The sequence below is a fragment of the Akebia trifoliata genome, chromosome 9 (assembly GCF_017979445.1).
Source record: "Akebia trifoliata isolate Shusen 1 chromosome 9, ASM1797944v1, whole genome shotgun sequence".
NCBI classification, from domain to species: Eukaryota; Viridiplantae; Streptophyta; class Magnoliopsida; order Ranunculales; family Lardizabalaceae; genus Akebia; species Akebia trifoliata.
In genome coordinates this window covers 4,280,639-4,306,910 of record NC_141383.1, presented here as the reverse complement: position 1 = coordinate 4,306,910, position 26,272 = coordinate 4,280,639, and the positions used below count along the sequence as shown (strand labels likewise).

Below are 26,272 nucleotides of genomic sequence, written 5' to 3'. Positions count from 1 at the left end.
GATAAAAATTAGACAAGAACTTTATCTTCAATGTGTATATCATTTCTTATATATATGGATTGATATCTAACACTCATTAGGTAGAACCTTTTTTTAACTCTACATGTATTAGGTAAAACCTTTTTAACTCCGCCAATGTAAAATTAACGTTTTACATTGTCGGTCCCAAGCCCGGATAAAGGAGGAGGGAGAAGGTATGCCATTGATTCATTACTTTTTAACTCTTTGCATGTCTGATGAACCTTCTCTTAAGATGGGTTAGTTGTCTTCAAACAAAGATGATTATTTGGTGGACTTAATTGATTTGTGTTAAAAATAATCTGCAATTGGGTAAAACTTGCTGTACTTTGGTGAAGAATAAATCATTCTGAACGTTGAGCACCTGAAATAAAATGGCTATGTGTGTTTATACTGTATTTGCACGTTCCATATAACCGCAGGTAATAGGTTTCTTTCCTTAATTGATTTCATCAGATGTTGATTCATTTGGTTTATATATGGAGGTAAGAGTTTCTCATGTCTGGTTTTTTTCACAATTCTACAGATGAAGGCCCTTAAAGATTTTGGCTTGGATGTGGCAAAGGGAAGTGTCTCGACTGAGGCATCAGTAACACAAACAAAATTTTTCATTCAACGATTGTGAGTACTCAATCATCTTTTGTTTATCTTCTTCGAATATGATAGCATAGGAATCTTTTTGTAATAACCTTATGTACCGCTTGTTTTGTATGTGCATTTGAGTGCATAGATATTGCATAAATACCTGCACCTATGCACTTACGAAAACTTACATACAGACATGGATGAAGTTGTTTGGAGCTTCTCACAAAGTGGAATTGGTTTGACTAGTCACCTAGTTGATCTATGAAAATCTCCTTGGGTATTCTTTCTTCTTTCATCGATTCTTGGCTATGTGAAGTGTCTGATTTTCATGGTCATGACGCACACCAATAATTTAAACATGCGTAGAGACATACTTTTCCAGAATTTATTCGAAAATATATGAAATAAAGGACACTTACAGGAAGATGCACACATTTCAGTAGATGTTCAAACTCCCATGTCCCATGTTCATAAGTTCAGTCTGTTATTTTGCATGTTAAGACAATTTAACATTTTTTTTTTTACTTGTTAGCACACATATGTGTAAATGACTGGCAATTAAAAAAAAAGCATTGAGAATTTTTTTTTACTTTCTACTGAATTTATTAGTTGGTTATTTGTTTCTAGATAGCTCTGTTACCAGATCAGCATTTTTTTACTTTTTTCCCCTTTCTCCCTTATTTTGATAGTTGTGACTTGTGAGTGTAAAGGTGGAGTTTTGATCCGAGGTCTATACTATTATCACACATAGACTATCACCTGAATAAGGTGTCACCTTCCCCAGATCAGTGTTTTTAAAAGTGGTTACATTTAAAATTGATTTTGTTAACATGGCAGGGACAGTGGGCGCAAAGTTGTGGATCCTGATATGTTAGAGAGAATCGGGCTTACCATCATCAACAACCTTCTGAAGTATCATCCAGTATGTCAAACCAATTTGCATATAACTTACTGTATTCCTTGATGGTTGTTTCTACTATAGCTGTTAAAGTTCTTATCACTAGTGCCATTAGTAGATTTTCGATTATTGCAAAAATGTTCTATAAGCAGAAATTGGTATAATATAAGCAATGACATATATGGTTGGCTAATGAACCTTTGCCTACCAATCTTTGAGAACAAGATCCCTCTGATGAAGTCAATTATCTCGAGATGCCTTATATGGATTCAAGATCTGAATAGCTCTATGTTTTAGTCAGTCATCTTATCAAGAAGAAAATAAAAGAGTAATGGAGCTGGGCGTTACTCCTAGGACAATCCCTCCTCTTTTAGGCTTTTGTTTGGTTCTGTTACAAGCTGCAATTAGATCCCTTGTTCTTAACAATAAGATGGAGTTTGGTTATGGAGTTTCATATTATAAATGGTCAATATGGATGGTGGTTGTCACTCAGTTTCTTACCAGCACAGTAGGTTGTATAGACATCTGTTTTTTTTTTTTCTTCAAAGAATAGTATTAGTACTACATCATAGCTATCATTCACCTCTCTATCAATCATTAAATGCAATGTGAATCAAATGTGTATTGTAACAAGAAAAATCAGTAAAGAACATGACATATGTACCTAATCATCCAATATGTTAGCTCTATATATATATATATATATATATATATATATATATATATATATATCGAACTCAATGTCAGAAAAGTGTGATAGATTGTGGATATGTATTCAAAGTCCATGTCCATGAAGACAAAAACTTGCACTTAAGGTGCTCTTAAAGTCCATGATAGGTTATGCTTGTGCCATTCGCTTTTAAAGTGCTCCCGATATTGCTTGGCGTCCCTCACAGCTGCATTGCTTGTAATGCACTTGTTCTGCTTGACCTCTCCAGCATTTTCATTTACTATTGCAGAGATGATGACTTGTTTCTGTATTTTCTCACTTAATCAGATTATGGAATCAATGGTGTCATCCTTGGAATGGCATGATGGAATGTCTTCATGGTCATCATAGTGATCAACACAGGTATCACCCTCAAAATGCACCAATACAGCAAGTATTTCCAACTTCCCTTGCAAATTCCTCACCAAGACATCACACTCCCTATAAAAACCAGGTTCCATTTCACAAACCTGCACAATTAAGAATAAAAAGCGGTTTCTTTGGATGTGTTGTTGGGTGGTGTTGATATTCTTAGGTGTGTTAGGTCTCTTTGTAACTTGGAGGTTAGTGATTGATTTGTCTTGTGATTTATGAGATTGTGTTATTTTATTATGTCTTCATCATGCAATTGTTTTTACTCTTGTTGCAATTTATCACTCGGGTTAATTTATTTTGAACTTTAGGAATCCATTTTGAACAATTTTGCCCGCGCATGTAATATTGGGCGCTTCTTATTTGCCAAGATTACTCTGGAAATACAGGAAAAATGATTCATTAATTACTAATTAGATACCCAATTGGGTTAGTTAACGCATTACTAAAGTGAAGCATCCATGAATTGTTTGAAGGGATTTATCAGATGCTCACTCCTAAGTCATTGTTAAAAGAAATTTTTTCATGTGTGGAGGTCATACAGGGCCTATTATATTAAATCCAAAATTTTTCAACACTACTTCCTTTGGCATCAAGTTTCTGCTGTTACACTTTCCACATTGTTGGGTCTCATAATAATTATTAGAATGGTGCAACCCATTTTTCAGATTTAATGAGACGTGCTCTTACAAATTCAAGAAGGACTGAAAAAATGAAATAGAATATCCACTTAATTGCCTATAGCCATGTTTTCTGTTAAGAATGTTCATATCCACTCTTAATACCTAAATCCATGGCCTTTTTGATTTTCTTTAATATGAGGAACTACTAATAAAATCATGCATAAACTATTGAACCATTTTTTTCATTCATATATTATCATATTGGTACCAATTTCAGTATTCAATTTCCTGTGTAGGTTCGTTGTGTGCAGATTTCATGGAGACACTTGACAATCTGAAGGCAAGAAACTCAATTTCAGCAACCACAGCAATGCTGCATCTATGACAACCAAATGGGAGAAGGTTGGGTCTGGAGTGGGAAGCCTGAGTGCTCCACTCCCAATGCCATCATCTTCAAAAATAACACAACTGGGACTAGGCTGAGGTCCTATCAGTTGCTCTGGTCGGTACACTCCTGATGGTGATCAAAATGCCATCATATTTGGAACAAATTTAATATCGTTGTGCTTTTGCCTTCGTTGATTATTCAAATTTCTGTTTAGTGATGAGAGAGGAAATTACTGATTATGCCTCCTCAACTTCACAGGTAATTTGAAAGATATGAGAAAATCACAACCACCTCAAGTAATGGAACCTCTAGCGTCGAAACATGGTTAAGTGTGCTATGTGGACAAAAGAAAAAATTGCATGCGTAAGCCAATTTTTTTCGATAGTGACAAGGATTTGCATATCTTGCACTAAAATTTTCTCTTGTTCATCCATTTACCTACATTTTCATTAGCGTGTGCAATTGGCAAGTCTTTCGTTAGTTGGTCATACTAGAGATAAGAGAATATTTCAACTGCAATAACTGTCCATGAGTAGGTACATATCACCATGAACCAAAGTAGAAACCTTTTTATACATGTTAGAATCAAATACAGTGAGAGATAAATTGGGACATTCTGGGAATATGTAAAATTGGGCATACTATTATGCCCATTCCTACTCCATCATTATCTATCAACTCTTAGTGCCTAATGACTTCTAGTCTTAGGTAAAACTCTTAAATAACTTGTGCTCAAGTTAAGAGTATGGCATAGAGAAATCTCATGAGAGTTGAACGACGAAACATGATTCATGTTGCATACAACAACCATCTGATATGTTAATGTTTTCTTTCATATTACATGTTTTGGACTAGATTGCCATTACTACCAAAGGTCAGAGTGGCATTCTCGTGGACGGGTTTACCACGATTAAGTAGCTTCCCAAACCCATCGCATGAGTGATTCAGAACAAGGGGTACCCATACGTAATGCGAGGGTGTAGGCATTTGGGGTAATGTTATAGAAGCAAAGTGTGAAGAGAGAGTTGAAAACATCTAAAACTCAGTAGTTTCCATCTTACTCTATGATGTATTCTCCGAATTTGCCTTGATTGATAAATTTGAATGTCTTGGAAGGAAGAACAGTGGCTTGAGAAATAGAGGAAAGGATGAAGAGGAAAAGGAATATGAAGGAAAATGTGAGTGAAAGTGAAGAAGACATTGTTGGATGGCTATGTATTATCTCGCCTCCAACAGTTTATTAATAAAGGATCAAGTCAGAACATTAAGTTTGAACCTGGATAATGAGTCTCTTTCTATGGCTTGTTATTGTAATGAAGAGCCAATATTAGACTTCGACCACAACTCTTCATTATTTATTTATTTAGATTTTAAATCATTATAATCTGACTATTCCAAGTGGCAAACTCAATCGACTACTCTGACATGACAAGTTCAAAACCGTAGATCTACTCTCCTCGGGATTCACAGCTGTACTTTCCCATAAAAAAATGTATCTAGAGGGAACCATGTATCCTAAGGAGCACAGATCTATGCTGTCCCTACTTGTCACGTAGTCGATTGAGTATGCCCATGAGATAGTCAGGTATCACGACTCTTTAGATTTTATAAGCAGACTTCAACTTTTAGTTAAAAACTATACCCTTCAATTATTTTCTAAATACGTGTACATGAGCAATGGTAGTCTTGCTTCTCATTTATATAGTAAGTACAGATAGCTTCTTCTTCTTCTTTTTCTTCTTCATATGGATTTTATATGTTTATTTATTGTTGTTAATTTATCATGTTGGCAGGTCAAGCATCTTTGATGCAAAGGCTGGAATTGCTCTGAATGAGAAGTTCGTGAAACTCGTGTCTTGGTATGATAATGAATGGGGTTACAGGTAATTTCACTCTCTAAATGCTTGTATTAATTATCCCTCTTATGAGTTTTTTTGCTCTTGCTGCTGAAGTTACTGTGGTGCCACCTTCATAATTAATGGCTCTGATTGGTCAGGCTTTGAAATGGCAACAGCACCAAGGTAGTAATCTCTCTGAGTTGTTCGATTTGTGGGTTAAAAAATTGCATTTTCATTCATCTTGATGAACCATGGTGCTATGGAACGCAGTTTGATTTGTTTCGAGGGACAGCTGCAATGAAACAAGATGAAGATGATATGTATCTAACTACTCTTGGGTACACAATCAAGGTATATATTTTCTTATTAACACATTCAATGCCATCTATTCTAAAAGTGCAAAATTTATGCAACCATTATGTGTATGGGGTGTTATTTAATTTAGAAAGTGGTGCTTGGCTGCGTGTTACCGTGTTTCACTGTTGCTTCTAATCAAAGGATAACTTTCTGTTTTTGTTTTTTCGAGTTGTATAAAAAAACATAGAAGTGTAAAGAAGGCACACATGCTGGTTGTTCGGTTTATACATTTGACACTTCTCAATTTAACCATTTTGTTTCAGTCTTTAATTTTTTTCTCCACTACGACATGACCCTAATTATATAAGCTTAAACATATTTCAACCATTTCTTGATGTTGGCTTTATATCCCTAATGCACTAACCATAGCTCTAATCCCATCAACTCATGTTATTTTAAGAACTTTTTATTTTTTGCTCAATTTTTGCAAATTTATCTCATCAGCTCATGTTATTATAAGAACTTTTTTATTTTCAAACTTCTCTCATCAGCTCATGTTATTATATCCCTAATGCACTAACCTAGTTCCCTGTTTTACTGTAGTGTCTGAATCATTTAACACAATTGAATACCAAAATGAGGAAATAATAGAGTTTTTTTTTTTCTTGAAGTATTCTTGAGCTAACAATCTAAATTGCACACAGAAATTGTCATGCAGAGTTGTTGCATCTAAAAAGGCTGTACTTCGGGCTTTGAAACTATTGGCCTTTGGTCTTTTACTTCAAGGTGATGTATTTCATTATTTTCCTTACTGTATAATTCAATATGCGTTTGGTTTTCCTCATTTTTTTATGCTTTCAAAGTGCATTAGCATGCATATTTTTTGTTCTCAGTTGGTACACAAAAAGAAAGGAAGCTTGTTGAGAAGTGTTTGAAAATAGTTAATTTTTTTCTAACTCTAGTCAAACATATTAGCAGGAGGCATGTAAAACCCATGTGATATGCTTAAGTCGAGAAATTTCCCTTTAAGAAATGCGACAATCACTTTTTCTATTGCGTTGATAGTAAAATACATGAAATTATTAAGAGTATCGTAGTAAATTTACATATAAATCTTAGATATAAGAATAGTTAAATAATGGAGCCAATGGCAGCATTGTTGAGTTTGGGTTAAAAGTTAAATCTTTTCAAATTCTCAGGAAAAAAACAATTATGAAAAGAATACCAATTCAGTGTTTGAAAAGAGAAAGGAAAAAAATGCAGGAGGCACTTCTATTTTTTCTTGTGGGCATCTTCCCTTAGAAAGGGAGAATACTCAGAAGAGGAGATCGACTCATCTCTTTGAAGTTCAGGAACAAGAATGTATTCTTAAAAGACATAAATACCCCTTTGGAGATTAAGTGAAAGAATTATTTTATAGGTTTATTTGAAGATTTTGGCAAAAAATTTGTATATATATCTAAGCAGCCCTGTTCTTTAAAACTAGTAGATATTAAATTAGAACTTTAGCAACTCTCTGATGAATGCCTGCAGCAATGTAGGAAAATATTCGATCTTATTTCTAATTTGTGTATTTTCCTTCTATTTAGGAGGTTATTTTCATGGACTCTATGATCTAACTTATGGAGTTGATATCGAACACATTAGATGGACGGGTATACTGCAGGTATTTTTTTTCCCACTCCATATGCTACAATTTAGGTCATGGGATCTATTAGCATGGCTAGCTGTTTTTTTTTTTTTTCCAAGTTGGAATTCTGAATTGTTTGAATCTGGTGAGAGTCCAATAGAAACAATATGTTTTCTCTGGATGAATCCATGCCAGAAATCAATGTTAAGTACAAGTGCTGATAACTTGCAGCATTTTCTGCCTTCGATTCATGGAGACTAGCCATGGAAATACTAATACTCTTCTTTATCCCTTTGTTAGAACACTGGTGTTATGTGATCTATAATCACAGAAATGGCCATTAAACGGTGTTCACATTTGAGTTGGTTTCAGTTTGTGTAAGCTTATTTGTGTCTGAAAATTTTGATTAACAAAGACATGCTTCTTCGCAGGGAATTGCAATCGCTTATCTGTTTGCTGCACTATGTGAGATTTGCCTCAAGAATGATGATGTTGTCCATACAGAGATATCCTTGTTGAGAAAGTATTGGTTCCAGTGGTGATGATGCGTCATCAGGTCTATTAATTGGGTGTCCTTATTGTGGATTATATTACTTACTAATTCTATTGATAAAGGAGAAAAAACAGATCTTTGTTAATATTCAGGAAAAAATATATTTTTTTTTTAAATTTAAAAATTTACCTATTGTGGCGGATCTGAATATCCGTCGCTATATAATGTATATTCTGATAATTGAAAAATGATCTATTGTGGCGGATTTGAATATCCGCCGCTATATGGTATATATTCTGCTAGTGCAAAATGACCTATTGTGGCGGATCTGACTATCCGCCGCTATATAATGTATATTTTATTAATTAAAAAATGAACCTATTATTGATTATTCTATTAATTTAAAAATTGATCTATTGCAGCGGATTCGAATATCCGCCGCTATATGTTGAATATTCTATTAATTTTAAAAATCGATCTATTATGATGGATATAAATATCCGCCACGAAAGATAGTACATTTAACTGCGGATTTGATGTTCCGCCGCTACATTTAGCGATCGAGGATACAACGTCGGATCTGGGTTCTGCTCCTCATCGTCGCAATATCTTTTACTGGCGGAAAATTTTGCCATTTAGCAGCGGATATGTCCGCCGCTATAGACCAAAAATGTTGTAGTGATAGGAAGATATGGGTGTTTGTGACATTGGGAGGAGAATGAAAGAGAGAAAGATGAGAGATTGATAAGGATAAGAAATGGTATCTACTTAATTTCTCATGCCATCACAGTTTTCCATTATTTAAGGTCTTCCACAGACTTAAAAAAGTGAAGACCTTTTTGCACCACAATGGGTTTTGAACCCGCAGTAATATTACTTCTAGAACCATAAGTGAAAAGGAGAAATAGTTGTTTTCTCTTCACTTGGATTTTTATAAATAAATAAAAAATTCAAATCTACTTTTTAGAAGTAGTTTTTTTTAATCACAATTGTGTAGCTTTTTTTACTTAGAAGTCACAAAAAAATATACTTTTTAAAAGTGTTACCCTAAATAAAACAAATGACAAGACAGACTAAAATTTATCCAACTCGTGAGACACGATGATGCATACTTGGATTAAGGACTTTAAATTAAGCCATGATCATCTCTTGGCCTCCAAATCTATATATCCTTCCTCTTTGTCTCCAGTGACTCTGCCTTGCCCATGGTGAGAACATATAATAATATATATACAGGCAGACCAATCAATTTTGCACCATGTGAGCACAGGATATAAAAGATAATCAACTTTCCAGGTAAATTTATATTCATAGTAGCTGCGCTTTGAGGCTACCACCATAAACCCAACCACTCTTCATCACGCAACCAACATCAAAATTTTAAAGCCAAATTATGTAACAATTACATGATTTATGTGAAAAAACAACCAAGACAATAAACAAGCTCACATGTAATTGAAGCAAATGATCTCTCTCATGTTTATTAGAGTACAAATGCTTTAACTTTATTCTCTAATACGAAAACATCAAAATCCCATGGTATTTGAACCATAGTTCCCATTCCCACTAAATGTTTTGAAAACTGTCTATATTATAGAAAACAACATATAACTAAGTCATATAAAAAAGAAAACCAGATAACCTATTCAATCCCTCTATACTCCTATCAGTAAAATTTCACAGTTTTTGATGGCAGATGGGAAACAACGTTACGATAAATACCTCATTATCTGCCCATCACTTTGGGCCAACTTGCTTAGATTGTCTATAATGCCAGACACACAACAAAAGTGAAGTATGTGTTGGTGTGTCCCATCACCACCATCAGTTTTTCTTTCCTAAGGATTTATGCTCTCAGTAGGATTCAGGGGGGGAGCTGAACATTACAGATAGTTTCGTCCACAACTCCACGTTAGGAGACACAACTAATGCACCAACAGCCACGGCCACAACAGCCACCACCATACTTTTCATGCATGCACGACTGCGTTTTGATCTTCCCAAGATCAACTTGCAGTACTTATCTGCATCACGGATGGATGCTTGATGATCCGCAACCTCCTCATCAGCCAATGCATGTTCATTCTGCATTTTAAAAAATTGAACAAATTAGATATTTCTCTCCCCATTAAGATGTTTTCTGTTTCTATCTAAATTTAAACAGAGAAACTGTATTGGGTGAAGGCTGGCCTATGTTATCAACTAGAATATTATCATTTTCATCTCTTCTAACGGAATTTAAATTTCTTCCCGCTTTAATAATCATGTAACCATATTTTATCGGAATTATTATATACTTTACAAGCATTTGCATGACTTTAAGTCTTTTACCATATGTTGTTGGTTTCGTTTGATTGGGTTTTAAAAAAATAAAAAATTGATGGGTATTAGCCTCTTTCACAAACACAATTAATATATGATCCTGAGTCAATTAAAGATGTGTTTTTTGTCCTATCTAAATAGATATTCAACAATGTGTCCGGTAGGACCATAATTTAAACATGACCGTGAAAATTTGGCTGTGATTAGTTTAGAAACATAGACAGTTGTAGAACACTGGCTTGTTTGTTTACCTTCTGCCTGAAACTCTTGAGAGCTTCCCTGAGAGGTTCAAGAGAAGAGTTCTCAACAAAGAACTCCTTCCCTTCGTTGGACAGCTTTCTCAGAACAGCAACACTTGCTTCTAAATTATCCAGATAGATCTTGTCCTGTTTTCATCCATTTTACCCAACCACAAAAAAAAAAACCCGAAATGTCATTACAGAGAAGCAAAAAAATAAAAGAAAATCGAAAAAAAGAAAAAAAAAACTCACCCATTGCTTGTAACAATCGGGGTTTTCAGTCAAACACCAGATGCAAGTAGAAGTTGCTTCCTTAGACAATTCAGGGATGCCTGTAAAAGTGAATTATAGCTCAAGCTCAAATAAACAAACCTAAGACTTGATAAGATTTCAAACAAAGAAAACTAAAGAAACTTGAAGGCAGAGAGTCACTCCTTTGTGTTTGCACTTACTTTCGCCAGCTGCTTTGAATGCAAAACTGAATATCTGCTGTGAAACTTGCTTCATTGCTTTGCTCCCAGCAGAACCGGATAGAGCCAACTCTTTGAGAGTGGGATATACTGCTTCGAGCCTCTCAGTTGCCTAACCCAAAAGCTTTCATTAAATATCATGCATAGGATCCCAAATTTGATTACAGAATTGGTATTTTAATGTATCAAGGACAGATATGTCAGATTCTCCACGATGATACTAACCTTGACTCGGGCTGAAGTTGCAGGGAAGGTAGTTCGCATTAACAGCTCAAGAGCTGATGGTGGCACTAGACGCTCACCCTTTCTGACAACGCCATTCAATAAAATGGTATGAGCTTTCGGGGCAGACAAAATTCTGCAACAACACAATAAACTTTCAGATGTCAACAACAAAATTTTGAACAGGGCTAGATATAATTTGTTCATGCTAACCTCTCCAACAATTGCAAAATCAAGTCCCTCGACTGCGGATTACAAAATTTGCCACTGATTATAGGTAAGAGGTTGCATACCCACGACATCCCTACAACCAGATCTCTTTGACAGGCCTACACATGCCAAATAATTCAACATCTGACATAAAAAAAAAATCATTTTTTGCACCAAATTAATTACTCTTACCTGAGCAATCACCCATATGAGACTGGAAGTTTATCTTGCCCTTGATGTTTCAGATTTTCCCCCAATGTTGGCAATATGCTTATTAACACATCAGGTTTCCATTGCAATGTCATTGCTAAAACCACAAATATTGTAACCTGTAGAACCAATAGAATATCATTTATACATTTACCTAAAAATATGTAACTTTTGAGAAGCAAAGCAAAACAACATGACAGGTATAGTTTCTAAATAAAGATGCCTTATGAAAAATTAAGCCCTTCAAGTGAAAATCATCTAAGGAGCCAATGAATACTTCTCATGGCTCTCTTTGGCATAGATAGGGATTAAGAAACATCTTGCAAATAACATAAACAAATTTCAAAGGAAGTGAGTAGCGTGACAATCACCAATTGTGAATTGGAGAATTCCGTGTATATCACAAGCCTAAAGAATTCATTCTACAGCTGCAGTTTGGTAAGTGATAAACCATATCTACAAAACTCACAAAAAGAAAAAAAAAATGGTCCCTCAATCCAATCAAGAACCTTAAAGGCATGTTGGGAAACTCCAAAAACCAGGTTAGTGGAGGTCAAGCGATCCAAATCTACAGTTGTGTCTAGTGGACCCTTCTGACTTCTGAGCGACAATTAGGTGCTTCTAGTGTAGAGCTACGAACTTGTCTTGGAGCTCCACCAGCCCTCACAAAATAATCTCAAACTTGAGGATTCCCCTCAAACTTTCCAAACCGATTAAAATGTTCATTCGACTCCAGCTATAGATGATCTCTCTTTTATACTCTACCCAGTTTCCCACAATTTGGTCCATTGGACCTACTTCGATTAACATTTAAGGACAACCTCATCAGCTGTGGACCACTTCCACACTATATCCAAATGCATTCCAAGGCGTCTAATGTAGATATTTAAGACTCACACTAAGAAAGCTTGATGAATCCACAGTTTTTCACTCCAACTTACTTGCTTAAGGAATTAAAATCTTTCATTCAGGTTCTTCCTTTTTCATATATAACTTGGGAAACCCACTCCCTTTGTATGTTGTATTTAACAGTCAGCACCAGTCTTTTTATAGTTATATACATGTCTACTTTTTTATTCCCTGAAAACTCCTATTTTCAGTGAACCTTTGAATTAGATTTGGGAACCTCTCATTCCTTTATAACATATCTACTACTGCAAAGTTCTCAAGAATCTCAACAGAAAGATCAATATGAACCTACACAGTTATCATTCAGAATCAGTAATTTCAGGAAAAAAAAACTAATTGGACATGCTATGCTTAATGAAGTAAATGAAATAGTGATGTCGAGGACATGAGTATCATAACCAGCACTAATATAAATACTAATTGGACATTAATAATGCAACGCATACAACTGCAATTTACCTGGGCCTTTGATGGTGCCTACTGAGACACCTTTTCGGAGCCCTTAACAGGGCCTTGTTGATTAGCCAGGTCAGCAAGGATGTCGTCCAATGACCATAAAGCAAAGGAACTAAGTGCCTCAGGAGATCTCTTGCTAATCCAGTCAACTGACGTCTTATAAGCAGCCTTAGAAACATAGCACAGAGGTATCTGTTAAGTCCAAAGAAACTATTAAGCTCCTAAACAAAAAATCATAGATGGTACCAACAATAAAAAAAAAATACTCAAAGAATTATAAAATTAGTTCCCTCCATGGTATTGCTAAAACATACAAAATCAAAGTATCTTGGTGCTTTCTCCTGAGCAGATCCAGAAGTAGATTGATTAGATAACAATTCTGGGAAATCATTGATTCATCTGGTATCTACAATATATGATTTATTTTTACAGAAGGTAGAGGAAGATTGTAACTTTTTTCTTTAACTGGTTAATACAGTGAAATTGCCACTTTCGCCGATGGGAGTAGGTCAATTCTGACGAACCGCGTATATCTTGTGTCTTGTGTGATTGTTTTTTGTGTACTTATTGATTTTATACTTCAATCTTTGATTTTGCTTTAACACAAACTAAATGAACTGATGAGTTAAATGAACAAGAAGAAAAAATACGCTAGAAAAGAAAAGGATCGATCAATAAACTCTTTTGAATACCTATGTCGACATGTAATATGCCATGTCAGATGGTCGCTATGGACACAATTAAAGTTTGAAACCTTTATGTGTTAATAGGGCCCATCAGACTTGGCTTAAGCCATGTCAACACTAATCTATCGACTTGGAATGGCGAAAATTTTCAAACTTCTTTTAAGTGATAAAATCGAAAGTACAGAAAATGAAGAAGGCATAGGAAGAAGGAAGAAGGAAGAATGTAAATTTGGGTGGGGGGAAATGGCAGGAAGTAGAAATCGGGTAGATTGATTCGGTAGGTGCACTTAATAGTATATGTGAATTTATTAAAGTATGATAATTAGTTAAGGTGCACTTACATCAAATGGTAGTTGCAAATAGAGCTACCCATATCCACAAATTCGGTCTGGAATGAACCTTAGCATCTTCTTTGTTTAAGGGATTTTGACACGTTGATTAAGTCATGCTTCTTTGGCTTACTCCTTGATTAAAGTCTTTTATAAAAGACTAACATGAAATGACATGACCCTCATCTTCAGCTTTCTATCTATAAAGCCTTCGTTTTTCTAACTCTCCCTCCTTTATGCTAATATTTATTTTAACCTTTTATCGACTACTCTTCAATTTCTTGACAAAAACATTCAATTTTTCTTCCTAAAAATCCCAACTTGTTCTTAAGGTTTGAAGGTTTAACAAGATAGAATCTTACGTTTAAATGCGAAAGTAAAAAAAAAATTCACCCTAGATGTTGATGTTGATGGGTTTCTAGCTAAAGGTTGAAGAGGGCATTTAGGTCATTTTACTAGTCTGCATAGAAGATTGTTATCAAGGATTATATCATCAATTTGATAACAGGAGGATATTTCAAAAATTCAACCAAAACCTGGGGAGTATTTCTAAATTATCCTATTTCTTTACTTTATTTCACACAAGAAGTCCCTCTAAACACATAAAACTCACACAACCCAAAAAACAAGGTAAGATGGGAAAGAGAGTGATTCTTTAAGTTGAGATACTCATTGAGCTTCCCATCTGTTAGGGCCTTGCCCTCCGTCCTCTTCCCTTCAATAAACAGAAGCTCATCGCTCTCCATTTCTTCTAAAGCCATACCAAAATCCAACCATCAATCTAAAAAGGTTTGTATTTATATGTTCTCTGTACTTTTTACATCTAAACTATAAAAAAATAATCACAAAAACTAACAGTCCATTGTTGTGTACAAAGCCAACTATATAGTCACGTCGATGGAATGCCGAAAAACTACTTGTGGCACCCCAAGAATTGTGGTTTAGCGATTCAAATCGGAGCTATTTTGGCCAATGTAGGACTCTTAATCTGAACTTTGTTTTAATTTTATTGTTGAGACGATGAAGTTTAGGATATAGGAAGTTTTATTGCATTCTGGTATTGAACCAACAATAATTTAGATTCCTCAATCTTTTTCGAGTCCCTAACCGTTTCGATGATAAATCTAGACTCAAAAATGACACACACATGGTTTCAAACACACGAAAATCTCAAAATCCGACAATATATGTTAGAAACCATACTACGTTAAGCAAATATGACCTAGGATGTAGGAATCATCAATTCTGGAACCAAACAAAGCATCTCGTCAAAATTTGTAAAATTACCAAAATATCACCAACACCAAAATACCCTAATTGTTACATTACACCTAGAAAAATATTTTTGAACACATAAAATGAAAATCTGGAACCAAATAAATTATTTTGCCAATTTCCATAAAATTTTATCAAATCACTAAAATGCTCCTTATGGGGCCCGCATTCATTTCACTTCAAAAAACTATAAATATCATAGACCAATATTTCCAATGAATTTCTCGTCAAAATGCAGTTTTTAAACATCGAAAAACGATCTCCTAAAGTAAAAGTCCTCTTTGAGGGCAAAATGATAATTTTAAACTCTAAAATTCAAAAATCTTAAATCAATAATTAAAAATCTTAATAAATATAAATTAAAATCTTGATAAATCAAATTAAAATTTTTAAATAAATAAATGAAATTAGTTAAGCCTATGAGCCCAATTCCAAGTAACGATGCATTAATTCAAGTGTGGTTCACCTAATATTTAATTAAAGAATCCTTTATGGGAGTTTCAAAAAATTTTAAATAATTAAATAAATAATACTTCATGGGGTGTCTCAAAAAATCTAAAGAGATTTTACTTTTTCATAAGTCAAATAAATTGAATCCAAATAAAATTACTAAAGGCTTTATCTAAAATCACCAGAAGATAAGTTAGAGATGGATTCTATCTAAAAGAGATCTAATCTAATAAAAACATTATCAAAAAAATTCTTTAAAAAGTAAACCTTACCACAAAATCTCGCATTCCTTCAAAAATTCTAGGAAAAAGTGAGTAAAGCCTTTCTAGAATTTTCTCCAAATCTTAAAATTGAAGTCCTAACTCAATACCCATACCCAAGCCTCAATTTTCATTCCAAAAAACATCTAGAAACCCTAAAAACACACTCAAATATAAACGAATAAATTATCATTTTAGGGTTTGAGAATAGATCTAGAAGCAGATACAAACCGAAAAAATGTGCAAGAAGAACACTTACCATCAGTCTTTGAGGGAACACATTGCTAGTAATCAATCGTCAATCACATTCAAAGGTAATCACACTAACATTAGAAATTAAGATTGGGCAATGTAGATTTTTGGTATTAATAATAATCTACTTTCACTAGACAGAATTGGTGCCTAACACTTTCCAATCCTGTAATCTGATCTATTCATAAATTGTAGTTATTTATCCATCTTAGAGTCGATTTTGATTCTTGCACCATAAAATTAGGTGGTGACTTTGTAAATCTCACAAAGAGATTTTTCTCAAAAAATTCAAAGTGGATCTACCTCCATGGACCAAAGAGCTTTCAAAAACTTGACTGGCGTAATTCAAATCAAAGTACTATTTTTAGATGCTTTCCTAAGATTGAAACTTTAGCTATGAATATTTTCTAATTCGAAAGATCAACACTCCCTGGTTTGAAGTTGTCACTATTCATTTTTAAGAAATAGGTGTGAATGGCGACCTGAATAATAAATTGGAAAATTGATTTTATGTAAAGCAATGACTCTTGTATGGATAGAAAACCGGTCTACCTAGAGTTTAGGTAAGGGTTCTGATTAGAGAGTGTGAAAGGTGTTAAACACTCCTCTTTCTCCACCTTGGGTGGTTGCCTTGAAACATAATCATTTTTTTAAGTAATTAGAAATAAAAGAAAAGAAGATAAATGTAAAGGGATGTTAATTTTAGCCTAGATCATGAGGATCATCTCATTAAGAGAGAAGACCTGAATCCATGTCTTTGCCTTAAGATCAAAATATTTTTAAGAGTGTAAGTTCTAATGATCATAGGTTCATTTTTATGGAAAAAGAAGCTTAAAAATACCTTTAGCCTAAAAACACTTTGAGGTTGTGTGTGTCAAATAAGCGTAGGAGAGGGTGCTCATCACATCTTAAGAATTTTCTAAACCAAAATTAAATAAAAGGAGAGAGGGGGAATAGATAATAGAGATAGAAGGGGGAAAGGGGATTATTAATACACTTCTTTGTCCCTAACTCTACCTTTTATTTTCTTTGTTATTTTTTTTATGTCCTTTGAATCTTCAAAGGGAGTCTTCTTGATCTTGAATTTTTCTATAGAAAGATTGGAGTTGTGAGATTGGTGGTATAAAGATTTTAGATTGGAAGTTAAAAGAGAAAAGGTATAGGGATTTGAGACTGAGAGAGAAAAGATTTTAGTATAGGGATTTGAGGTTGGGAGTTGAGATGATTTTAGAGCGATTGTAAGAGAAATTTTGAAGGGGGGGGGGGGAGCTCCAAGCATGGGGTTTCTCATGGAAATGGGAAAGGGGGGTTTATAGGGGTTTAAGGGACATTTGGGGGTAAGATGGTCCAAAATAAAAAATGAGAAAATATGACATGGGAGTTGAGAGAATTTTGATTGGGATTTGAAGTTTATAGAGGGTAGGTATGGTAAAAAGGATAAATGAATTTTTGACTCATACCCATGGGGTTGGATCCAAATTGGTTCTCAAATGTATTTAACAATCCATACCTTAGGTTGTATGGTGGTTAAGTTAAAAGGGTTGTAATTGTTGATTGAAAGAATGGTTAAGGTAAGGGGTTAGATGATTTGATTTTGAAAGAGTGAAATGAATGATAACATGTGACAAAGAGGTAAGTATACCTAGATTTTTTGTGGGTTGGGTAAATTAATTAAGGAGAAAGAGTGTGGTGTAGCATGAAGGTGACTTGTGGTGAGATTTTTAAAGAAAGTGATGTAGTTAGATTATGACATGTGGTATAGTGGAGGAATAGTTTCTTAGGGTGTTAATGCGATTTTATAGATTAGATTTGGGAGGATGAATGACGTGGTGATATATGTTAATTTTGTGAGAATGGACTTTGTGCCTTGTTGGACTTTGACAAGTGTCAATGGGCCGTAATTGAAGATTTGTAATAGTGTTGGATTTGAAATGAAGTGGGCTTTAAAATGTGACATCTGGATGGGCTTTGAATCAGGGTGGATATGGGTTTTGAAATGGCTTTGAGTGAATGGGCTTGGACAATGGGTTAGATTTGCCTTAAGATTGAGGTTGAATTGAGAATGTGATTGGGAATTGGCTAAGGATTGGGAAGTTAACTTAGTAAAATTGGTTTAAGGTAAGATTTGAAAGAGGGGTTAGTTTGTTAGAAGTGATTTAGGAATGGTAAACTTAGAAGTGGATATTATAAGAGTGCATGAATACAAATGAGAATTTGAAATCAAGTTTCCTATAAAGCCCATGGCCCAATTAAAGGTTTTGGTCATTTTATCATGACAAAAAGGAATCCCTACTGAAGTGGGGTCCGTGCACAAATTGGGGTGTCCACATAACCCCCTCCCCCCCTTCACACAAACCTTACTCTTTCAAATTCTTGCTTATGTGAAAATGACAACATTGCCACACATTTATGAATAGTGGTCCTAAATTATAAAAGGACAATTATGTTATTCCACAATGTTTGACACAAAATATCTAACACCACTAAAATATTAAATATTTAAAATAAAATTAAAAAAACAAATAAAAATGCTCCTCACCACCTCGGTACAGTTTCTTTACACTTAAACATGAAAGGATAATTGTAATGTTCATTGGTATTATACACTTAAGGATGTTTATAACCATCAATATTGTGCCATTTGTGTATAAAGTGTAAAATTAAGACAAGTTCTCTAAGTTATTTTTGACAATTAGATTCTCAAGTTACAAACATTTATAAAGAGAATAAATATATTTATGGATTGAGGGGCCACCTAGTTTTTTTTTTTTTTTTTGCTAACCGAATATCCGGGCCAGCTTGCGTGCACCACGACTAATCTCGGGGAGGACTACCATAACAACCCATCTCCATGGTCCCTCAGTTAATTCATGAGAAAACTCAAGAGGGGATTTGAACCCGTGACGTGCGCTTAACCCACAGTTCACGTGCTCGCCCTTACCACTTAGGCAACCCAAGGGTAAGGGACACCTAGTTATATGGACCGAATTTCGATATGACACCCCAGTAACACGATGGGGGTACCATAGCGATGTTTGAGCTTAAAATTTTATGAACTATAAAAATAAAAAAATAATAAAAAGATGTTTTTTTAGCATAGGATTTAAGATTAAAATTTGGGAATTAAATGAAAATTCATTTTCAAACTTCTAACTAAAAAAAAAAAATTATATATATTTTATAACATAATTAAAACATGAGCTCAACAAAGGGGCTGAAGTGTCGTTAAGACCAATGTGGCAATCCACATGCTAGGAAACCTTATTTTTCCATTAGAAAATAGTTAAAAATGTAAAACTTGATATATCAGGATTGTGTTGCCTATCATAATTTTCTAGTTGATAATATATGAAAATAAAAGATATATTTTTTATTATTTAAAAAATAATTAATATTTTAATGATGTTGGACATTTTATTTCCAACATCATTAGATACTGAATCAATTTTTTATTATTATAACAAATTGTACACAATCCCTATTTTAAATCGGAAGAAACTGGTAAAATTAGGCCTGAAAGGAGTAATTACGTAAGTACGACTAAGGTTTGAGGTCTACACCTTGAAAGATTCGCATAATGACTGAAGCACTAAACATGGACGACGAATCATCACCGACTTCATCGTAAACATCTTCAGATGCCGTTTTATCTGAAACTCACGACTCTGAAAGTAAAGTACAATTTTTCGTGTTTATCTGAAACAACAATGGAAGTCTTGAATCTCTTGTCTGCACCTGTTACAGAAGTTGTCAAGCGTTGGATTGGTCCTATTGGGCATCATATCGGTTACATTGTTCATTACATGAGAAAAACTAGAAACCTTAACCAAGAAGTTGAAGAATTAGAAAGGATGAGGAACGACGTAGGACTTCTGGTGGTAGCAGCTCGGCGAAGAGGAGATACGATCAAACAAGTTGTTGAAGCGTGGCTAGCAAGTGTGGACAACATCCGTGATGACGCAGCGAGGTTGAATGGTGAAGTTGAACAGATCAATAATAGCTGGTTCAAAGGGTGGTGTTGTTCTCGTTATGATGTTGGTAAACAAGCAAAAGAGAAGATTGGCACCGTGGACAAGCTCCTCAATGATGGAAGATACTTCAGCACTACTACTACTAATGTATCAGTACCTGCACCTCCTCCCAGCAGTAGTAGTAGTAGTAGTAGTAGTACTGGGGATTTTCATGCTTTTGAATCCACAAAATCTGCTGCGAAGCAAATCATCGAGGCTTTGAAAGATGAGAACGTCAACATCATCGGGGTATGGGGGATACCAGGGGTGGGGAAGACCACCTTGATCAAAGAAATCGGGAAGAAAGTTAAAAGGGATGAGCTTTTTGATGAGGTTGTGCTTGCAACCGTATCCCAAAACCCAGTCCTGACAAAGATTCAAGGTGAAATCGCAGCGAAATTGGGGATGAATCTTGAAGAAGATATTGAAGATGTAAGAGCAGGACGTTTATGTGCGAGACTGAAGAAGCGGGTCCTTGTAATCTTGGATGATGTTTGGGAGAGATTGGAATTAGCCGACTTGGGAATCTCTTTCGACGATCATGACCACAATCGTTGCAGAGTCTTACTCACCACCAGAAGCCGAGATGTATGTAACCATATGGAAGCACACAAAATTATTGAACTTCAAGTACAATCGAAACAAGATTCATGGAATCTGTTTCGACAGAAGGCGGGTAACGTTGTGGACTCTCCTGATTTGCAACACAGAGGTTGCTGCTGAATGTGGAGGTTTGCCGTTAGCAATTGTTACAGTTGGAAGGGCATTGCGAGGTAAGAAGCAAAAACTTTTGTGGGATGATGCATTGCGATGACTAAAGAGATCTATCTACCAAGGCATGATGTCACGAGTCTTCGCCTCAGTAAAGTTGAGCTATGATTACTTAGAAAGAGAAGAAACCAAAAAATGCTTCTTATATTGTTGTTTCTTCCCTGAAGACTTTACAATTTCTGGTTCCGATTTGATGCCGTATGTTATGGGAGATGATTTACTTTAAGATGCCTACACTTTGGAGGAAGCAAAGGCTAGATTGGAAACACAATTCGACACGCTTATAGCTTCATGTTTGTTGGTAAAAGTCCGTGATAATGAGTATGGATTCGTAGTGATGATGCACGATGTTGTTCGCGATGTAGCCCTATCAATTGCTTCTAAAGAAAGCAATTTTGGATTCATTGTAAAAGCTGGCATGGGACTGAGACGGTGGCCACATGAGGAAAATTTGGGGACATGCGTTCGGTTGTCACTAATGCGTAACCAAATCATTGAGCTCCCTGATCAACCTCCTGAATGCCAACAGCTGTTGACCTTATCATTGTCAGATAATTCTTCTTTCAAGAAATTCCCTGATAGGTTTTTCAGTGGAATGACATCCCTTGTGACTCTAGATCTAATGGGTACTGGAATTTTATCATTACCACCATCATTGTCGTGCCTTGTGAACCATCGGCTACTTCGGCTTCGATCTACTCCATTAGTAGATGTATCTCTAGTAGGAAAATTGAAGAAACTTGAAATGCTTAATCTACGTCGGACTGCGATACGAAGATTGCCGGAAGAAATGAGGGAATTGACCAATCTAAGGTCATTGGACTTGTCATACACTAGGCAACTTGAAAGTATTCCACGAGATGTGCTCTCAAACTTGTCTCACTTAGAGGAATTGAACATGTATTAAAGCTTTAGTGGGTGGGAGACTATTGAAATGGGAGGTGGAAGTATGGCTAGATTAGCTGAGCTATCATCCTTGAACCGCTTGACTACTTTAGTCTTACGTGTAGACAATCTTATTTGTTTGTCCGAAGACATTCCCACCCTTTTTGAAAATTTGAAAGATTTTAGTATACATGCTTGTGAGGAAACTGAGGAATGGGATTTCGTTCAATCAGATAGGTCTATGAGCCTCACTACTACATTGGACCCAATAGCAAATTGGGTTAAAGTTTTGCTGAAAAGAACGTATAAACTTCGTCTATATCGTTGCAAAGGTCTCAAGAATGTCGTAGAACTTAATGCATGTGGATTTAACAACTTGAAGTATCTTAGAATTCCAGAATGTCATGAAATGGATTATCCTATGAGTGTTGTTCAAGGGCCTTCAGAATTTGCATTTAGTGGTTTGGAGGAATTAGTCATTGAAAAGATGGAGTTGGAGGCGATCTGGAATGGAGCACTTCCAAATGGATTCCTTGAAAAATTAAGAGTCCTAAACATAAAAAAGTGCCATAAACTAATCCATGTTATCCCTTGTGATTTTCTTTCAAGGCTACAAGATCTGGAAGAACTCTATGTCCAGGACTGTGATGAATTGAAAGAGATATTTCAGTCAGAGGGGCTTGAGGAAGGGCATGCTATGATCCCTAAATTAACAATTATGGAATTGAAGAATCTACCAAAGCTAACGACCATATGGAAAGTCCTTCAAATTCCTACTACTTCTTCCACCAGATTAAGGCAGTCTAATTCTTGTGATGTTTCTACATCTTTTCCGACACCTCTAATCTGCCCAAATCTAACAGAACTAGAAATCAGTTCGTGTGACAGCCTAAATTACCTCTTCCCAGTGAAACTAGCTCGAGGTCTCGTGCAACTACAAGTGCTTAAAGTATATGACTGTGATGAGATGGAGGAGATTATTGTAGATGAGGAGGAGGTAGACGAAGAGGAGGACAAGAAGATGCTTCCTCAATTGGGTGTTCTAGCACTAGAAGGACTACCAAAGCTTTCGAGTTTCTACAAACGGAGGTTACTTTTTGATTGGCCTTCCTTGCAATATCTATGTGTGGTGAAGTGTCTGAATTTGAAGAGACTCCCTTTAGGTCTCCAGAGCGCCCCCGGATTAATTGAATGGTTTGAAGGTTTCGAATGGGAAGATCAAAGCATCAAGTCACGCCCACAATCCCTGTTCCAGCAGGTAAACTCTTAATTCCTCTACTCTACTCCTTCATGGTTCGAACACATTGAAACCACACATATCTCACGAAATCAGAGAATCAGAATTTAAATATATTCATTTGTTTCCAGAATTATTCCTTACACCTGCAGAAATAAAATAAAAAATTTAGTGCAAAATAGTCTGATTATGGGTAAAAGAGACTAAAGAAGAGAATATTTAATTTGTTGCACCATTTGGTGCATAAATAAGAAAACACTTTCTTTAAAATTTGGAATGAAATTTTAAAAAAGAAAATGCCCTTGTCTCAATTTTATAAATATTTTGTTGCACCTCTTGATTTATAAATATTGAAATTTCTTTAGTAGGCGTAAGATGTTTTTTCTACAACGAGGTTCGTGGATTGAAAGAACTCACATATAATATTTGGCTAATTTTATTTTATTTCTATAAAAATGAGTAGAATTTAGATTAATGTATAGCAAGAGTAATTTTGAATGAAGTTGGTCACCGTTTATGTATAGGTGGTTGGGTAAGGAGGTGAGCAGTAGTCTGATCTTCTTTTTTCCCTGTTATTTTTGTTCACTCCGTCAATGCTTGATCAACTTTTAACAATGCTGTACTGCTTCCCTCAGCCAAGGATAAATGGATTCTTTGCACACGAAAAAGAAAAGGAAAGATATACGTATTCTTTACTCTGCATGCCTTTTTGTGTTAGGCTAGGCTTTCATCGCTTTGACAATCAATTTTGATGAGACTCTCATGCATGAAACACATTGCATTTGTTGATTTCCCAAACTAGCAGATTTGTTTTCGATTGTGCAGAGCTAGGGCTTCAGTAAGTTTCAAAGCATTGCAAGAACTTCCTCCACACTTGAAAGAGGTGATATATATGTACAAGAAAGAAGGCCTTATGAGACCTGCGATCATTTTCTTCCCTCAATCAGTCTTCTTTGGCCAATCAAAGGTACTCAGTAATTAATGCCCATTTTCTTGTTTGGATTTTATTATGTAACCGTTTGTGTTTTACAATAATATATTGGCTCCTATTGTACAAAACATTAAAAACCGCTGCTATTGTTTAATTGGTGGGTCTATGACCTGATAGTGCAGAATGAAAATCTTTAAAATGTCGCAATGCCCCAACATCATGTACATGTTTATTTCAAGTCGTGTCTTACCTTTTCTTCTTGCAGGTTAGTTTTAATTGAATTACTTTTCTCCTTTGTTGTTAGTTAAACACGTGGTCCGGTTAAAATTTGACGCGAACACAATCAATGGAGCGGTAAATTGGAGTCTTTAACCTTTCCGTCGTCAAGGTGGAAGGACATTGCCGACTAGCTTGCAGAAACAGTATCCTTGCTCTCCAGCATTATCCTTCTTGTCCCTGGTTCGACCATTATCCTTTAAATTGACACCCCGGTGCACAAAAAATATTGCGGAGTACGAAGTTCTAATTCTTGGTCTCGAACTCGCATCATAAATGAATGACTAAAGCTAGCTCATCAAGTCGTTTCACTCAAGCAAACTTTGATTATGGGAAAGCACACATGCAAACTTGAATGCCACTTGTTATTGTTATAACTCAGTATTTCGATTCATGAGTTGTCACATGATGTAAATATTATCGATAGAGAATGGGGTATTTGCAATCACTTGCTTTGGTTCTTCATTGTTGGAGTAAGGTGATGAATGAGATCAAATCTCACAATCAGTGGGACAATATTATAATTTTTCCAAGCTGAATAATTTTTGGATGATAATTTCTTGGACACCACCATAGCTGTGATCTAAGCAATGGTAGTAATGTTGAGAGGTGGTGAAGAAGACGATGCCATGGATGAAATGTTGTGAAGAAAACGAATTACCACTTACAATTTGGTATGCTCTAATACCATTAAGAATTGAAATATAGAATGTGAAGAGATTCTTATGATTTTGTTATATAGTAGTTTACACCATGTTTACAACAGAAGAAGGGAAACAAACAACTAAGAGTCCCTCAAAACAGAAAGAGGTGTTGATTCATATTGGCTATCCTTTACCTTTATTTATCAATAAATATAGATGGTTATTTAGCAATCGGATCTCTTTAAAATTATTTCATAAAACTCGATGGTCCACTAACCATTGCAAAATGTGGTTAGATTTAATAAAACCATTGGTTTGATCCGATTTCTAAACACTTTTGGGATATTGTTACAAAAATCTTTGATTTTTTTCAAAAATTCACCATACAAGGGGTTAGCCGATTAAATCAATGAAATATTTCGCTATACCATCATCTTCAACCTTCATTCTTCTACTTCTCAAATCTCCTTAAACATTATTTTTATGGGAAAATAGCTCAAAAAGTGTTGATTTTCTTAATTAATTATATGACAATGTTTGAGATTGCTGGTTGGTCAAACATATCACGTTTCAGGCTTCTTTATATATTTGAATATGAAAATGCCCATTGCCTACAAACCCTTTCTGAAATGTATGAAGCTGCATATTTTGATGCAACACATGTTCATGTTAATAAACATGCCCTGTTTATTCTGTTATGCTTTACAAATAAAGATATTTACGAAAACATGATCAACTTTTGACGACTTTACAATTCCAACTGAGGTTCATTTTAATTATCAAAACGTTAACGGCAACGATATCGGAGGTTTGAAAGTTACAATTTAGCAGCTTTAAAGTGACAATCTCGCAGGTATGAAGTGACTATCTTGTAGGTTTCACTAATTTTAGCGAGTTCGTCACTATAGAAACCAGCGAGATTTCGCACTTCCATGTTTTGGTAATTAAAATGAACAGTTAGCTGGAATCATAAATTTTTTAAATTCGGCTTATAAAATGGTAATTTACCCAGGCTTGATAGGACTGGTTCAATATCATCAAATACTAAAATTGGCAACTAGAGAGAAAAGTGTTAATAGTTTTGAGACCATGGCCTTGTTTGGTATGCTGCAAATCATTTGCAAACGCAATTAGTTTTTTAAAATTAATTTTATTGGTGCTTGGTTACATAATGCAAATGATTTTCATTGCAAAAAAAAAATTGCATGATCACCTAAATTCTTAAGAAATTTCAGCAAATGATTTGCGGCACAAATTGTACCGAAAATCATTTGCAAAATTATTTGACTCCAACCTATGTATATCGAAATTACTAAAATACTAGTTATCAAAAAAATTAATCAAATTATAAAAATGCCCTCAGTACTTGATACAACA

The 26,272-nt window shown here is 35.0% G+C and overlaps 1 protein-coding gene and 2 pseudogenes across 3 annotated transcripts; 2 read left to right on the top strand and 1 right to left on the bottom strand.

Annotated features, from left to right (window-relative positions):
* Nucleotides 1–291: 291 nt before the first annotated feature.
* On the top strand, nucleotides 292–7,900 carry LOC147394145 (uncharacterized). Its single transcript, XM_086454570.1, has 9 exons — nucleotides 292–639; nucleotides 1,441–1,525; nucleotides 3,502–3,707; nucleotides 3,852–5,476; nucleotides 5,546–5,614; nucleotides 5,702–5,782; nucleotides 6,433–6,514; nucleotides 7,318–7,394; nucleotides 7,790–7,900. Exons 6-9 carry the CDS (start codon nucleotides 5,729–5,731, stop codon nucleotides 7,898–7,900), a joined length of 324 nt encoding a protein of 107 aa, XP_086310696.1. The 5' UTR covers nucleotides 292–639; nucleotides 1,441–1,525; nucleotides 3,502–3,707; nucleotides 3,852–5,476; nucleotides 5,546–5,614; nucleotides 5,702–5,728.
* Nucleotides 7,901–9,242: 1,342 nt separating this feature from the next.
* Nucleotides 9,243–14,650, bottom strand: LOC147394144 (uncharacterized; annotated as a pseudogene). Its single transcript, XR_015181682.1, has 9 exons — nucleotides 14,486–14,650; nucleotides 12,893–13,081; nucleotides 11,507–11,643; nucleotides 11,318–11,433; nucleotides 11,108–11,240; nucleotides 10,865–10,994; nucleotides 10,665–10,744; nucleotides 10,425–10,559; nucleotides 9,243–9,936 (listed from the first exon to the last, which is right to left on the bottom strand). The product of XR_015181682.1 is annotated as an uncharacterized LOC147394144 (transcript).
* A 5,168-nt stretch (nucleotides 14,651–19,818) lies between these two features.
* Nucleotides 19,819–24,843, top strand: LOC147394143 (putative disease resistance protein At4g27220; annotated as a pseudogene). The gene is made up of 5 exons (XR_015181681.1): nucleotides 19,819–20,863; nucleotides 20,914–20,924; nucleotides 20,972–23,065; nucleotides 23,870–24,011; nucleotides 24,280–24,843. The product of XR_015181681.1 is annotated as a putative disease resistance protein At4g27220 (transcript).
* Nucleotides 24,844–26,272: the final 1,429 nt, after the last annotated feature.

Excerpts from the sequence above, each read along its gene's own strand:
- LOC147394145 (XM_086454570.1), top strand. The coding sequence starts at position 5,729 with ATGAAACAAGATGAAGATGATATGTATCTAACTACTCTTGGGTACACA. Across the intron at positions 5,783-6,432 it reads CTCTTGGGTACACAATCAAG|AAATTGTCATGCAGAGTTGT; the intron begins GTATATATTTTC and ends AATTGCACACAG. Across the intron at positions 7,395-7,789 it reads GATGGACGGGTATACTGCAG|GGAATTGCAATCGCTTATCT; the intron begins GTATTTTTTTTC and ends GCTTCTTCGCAG.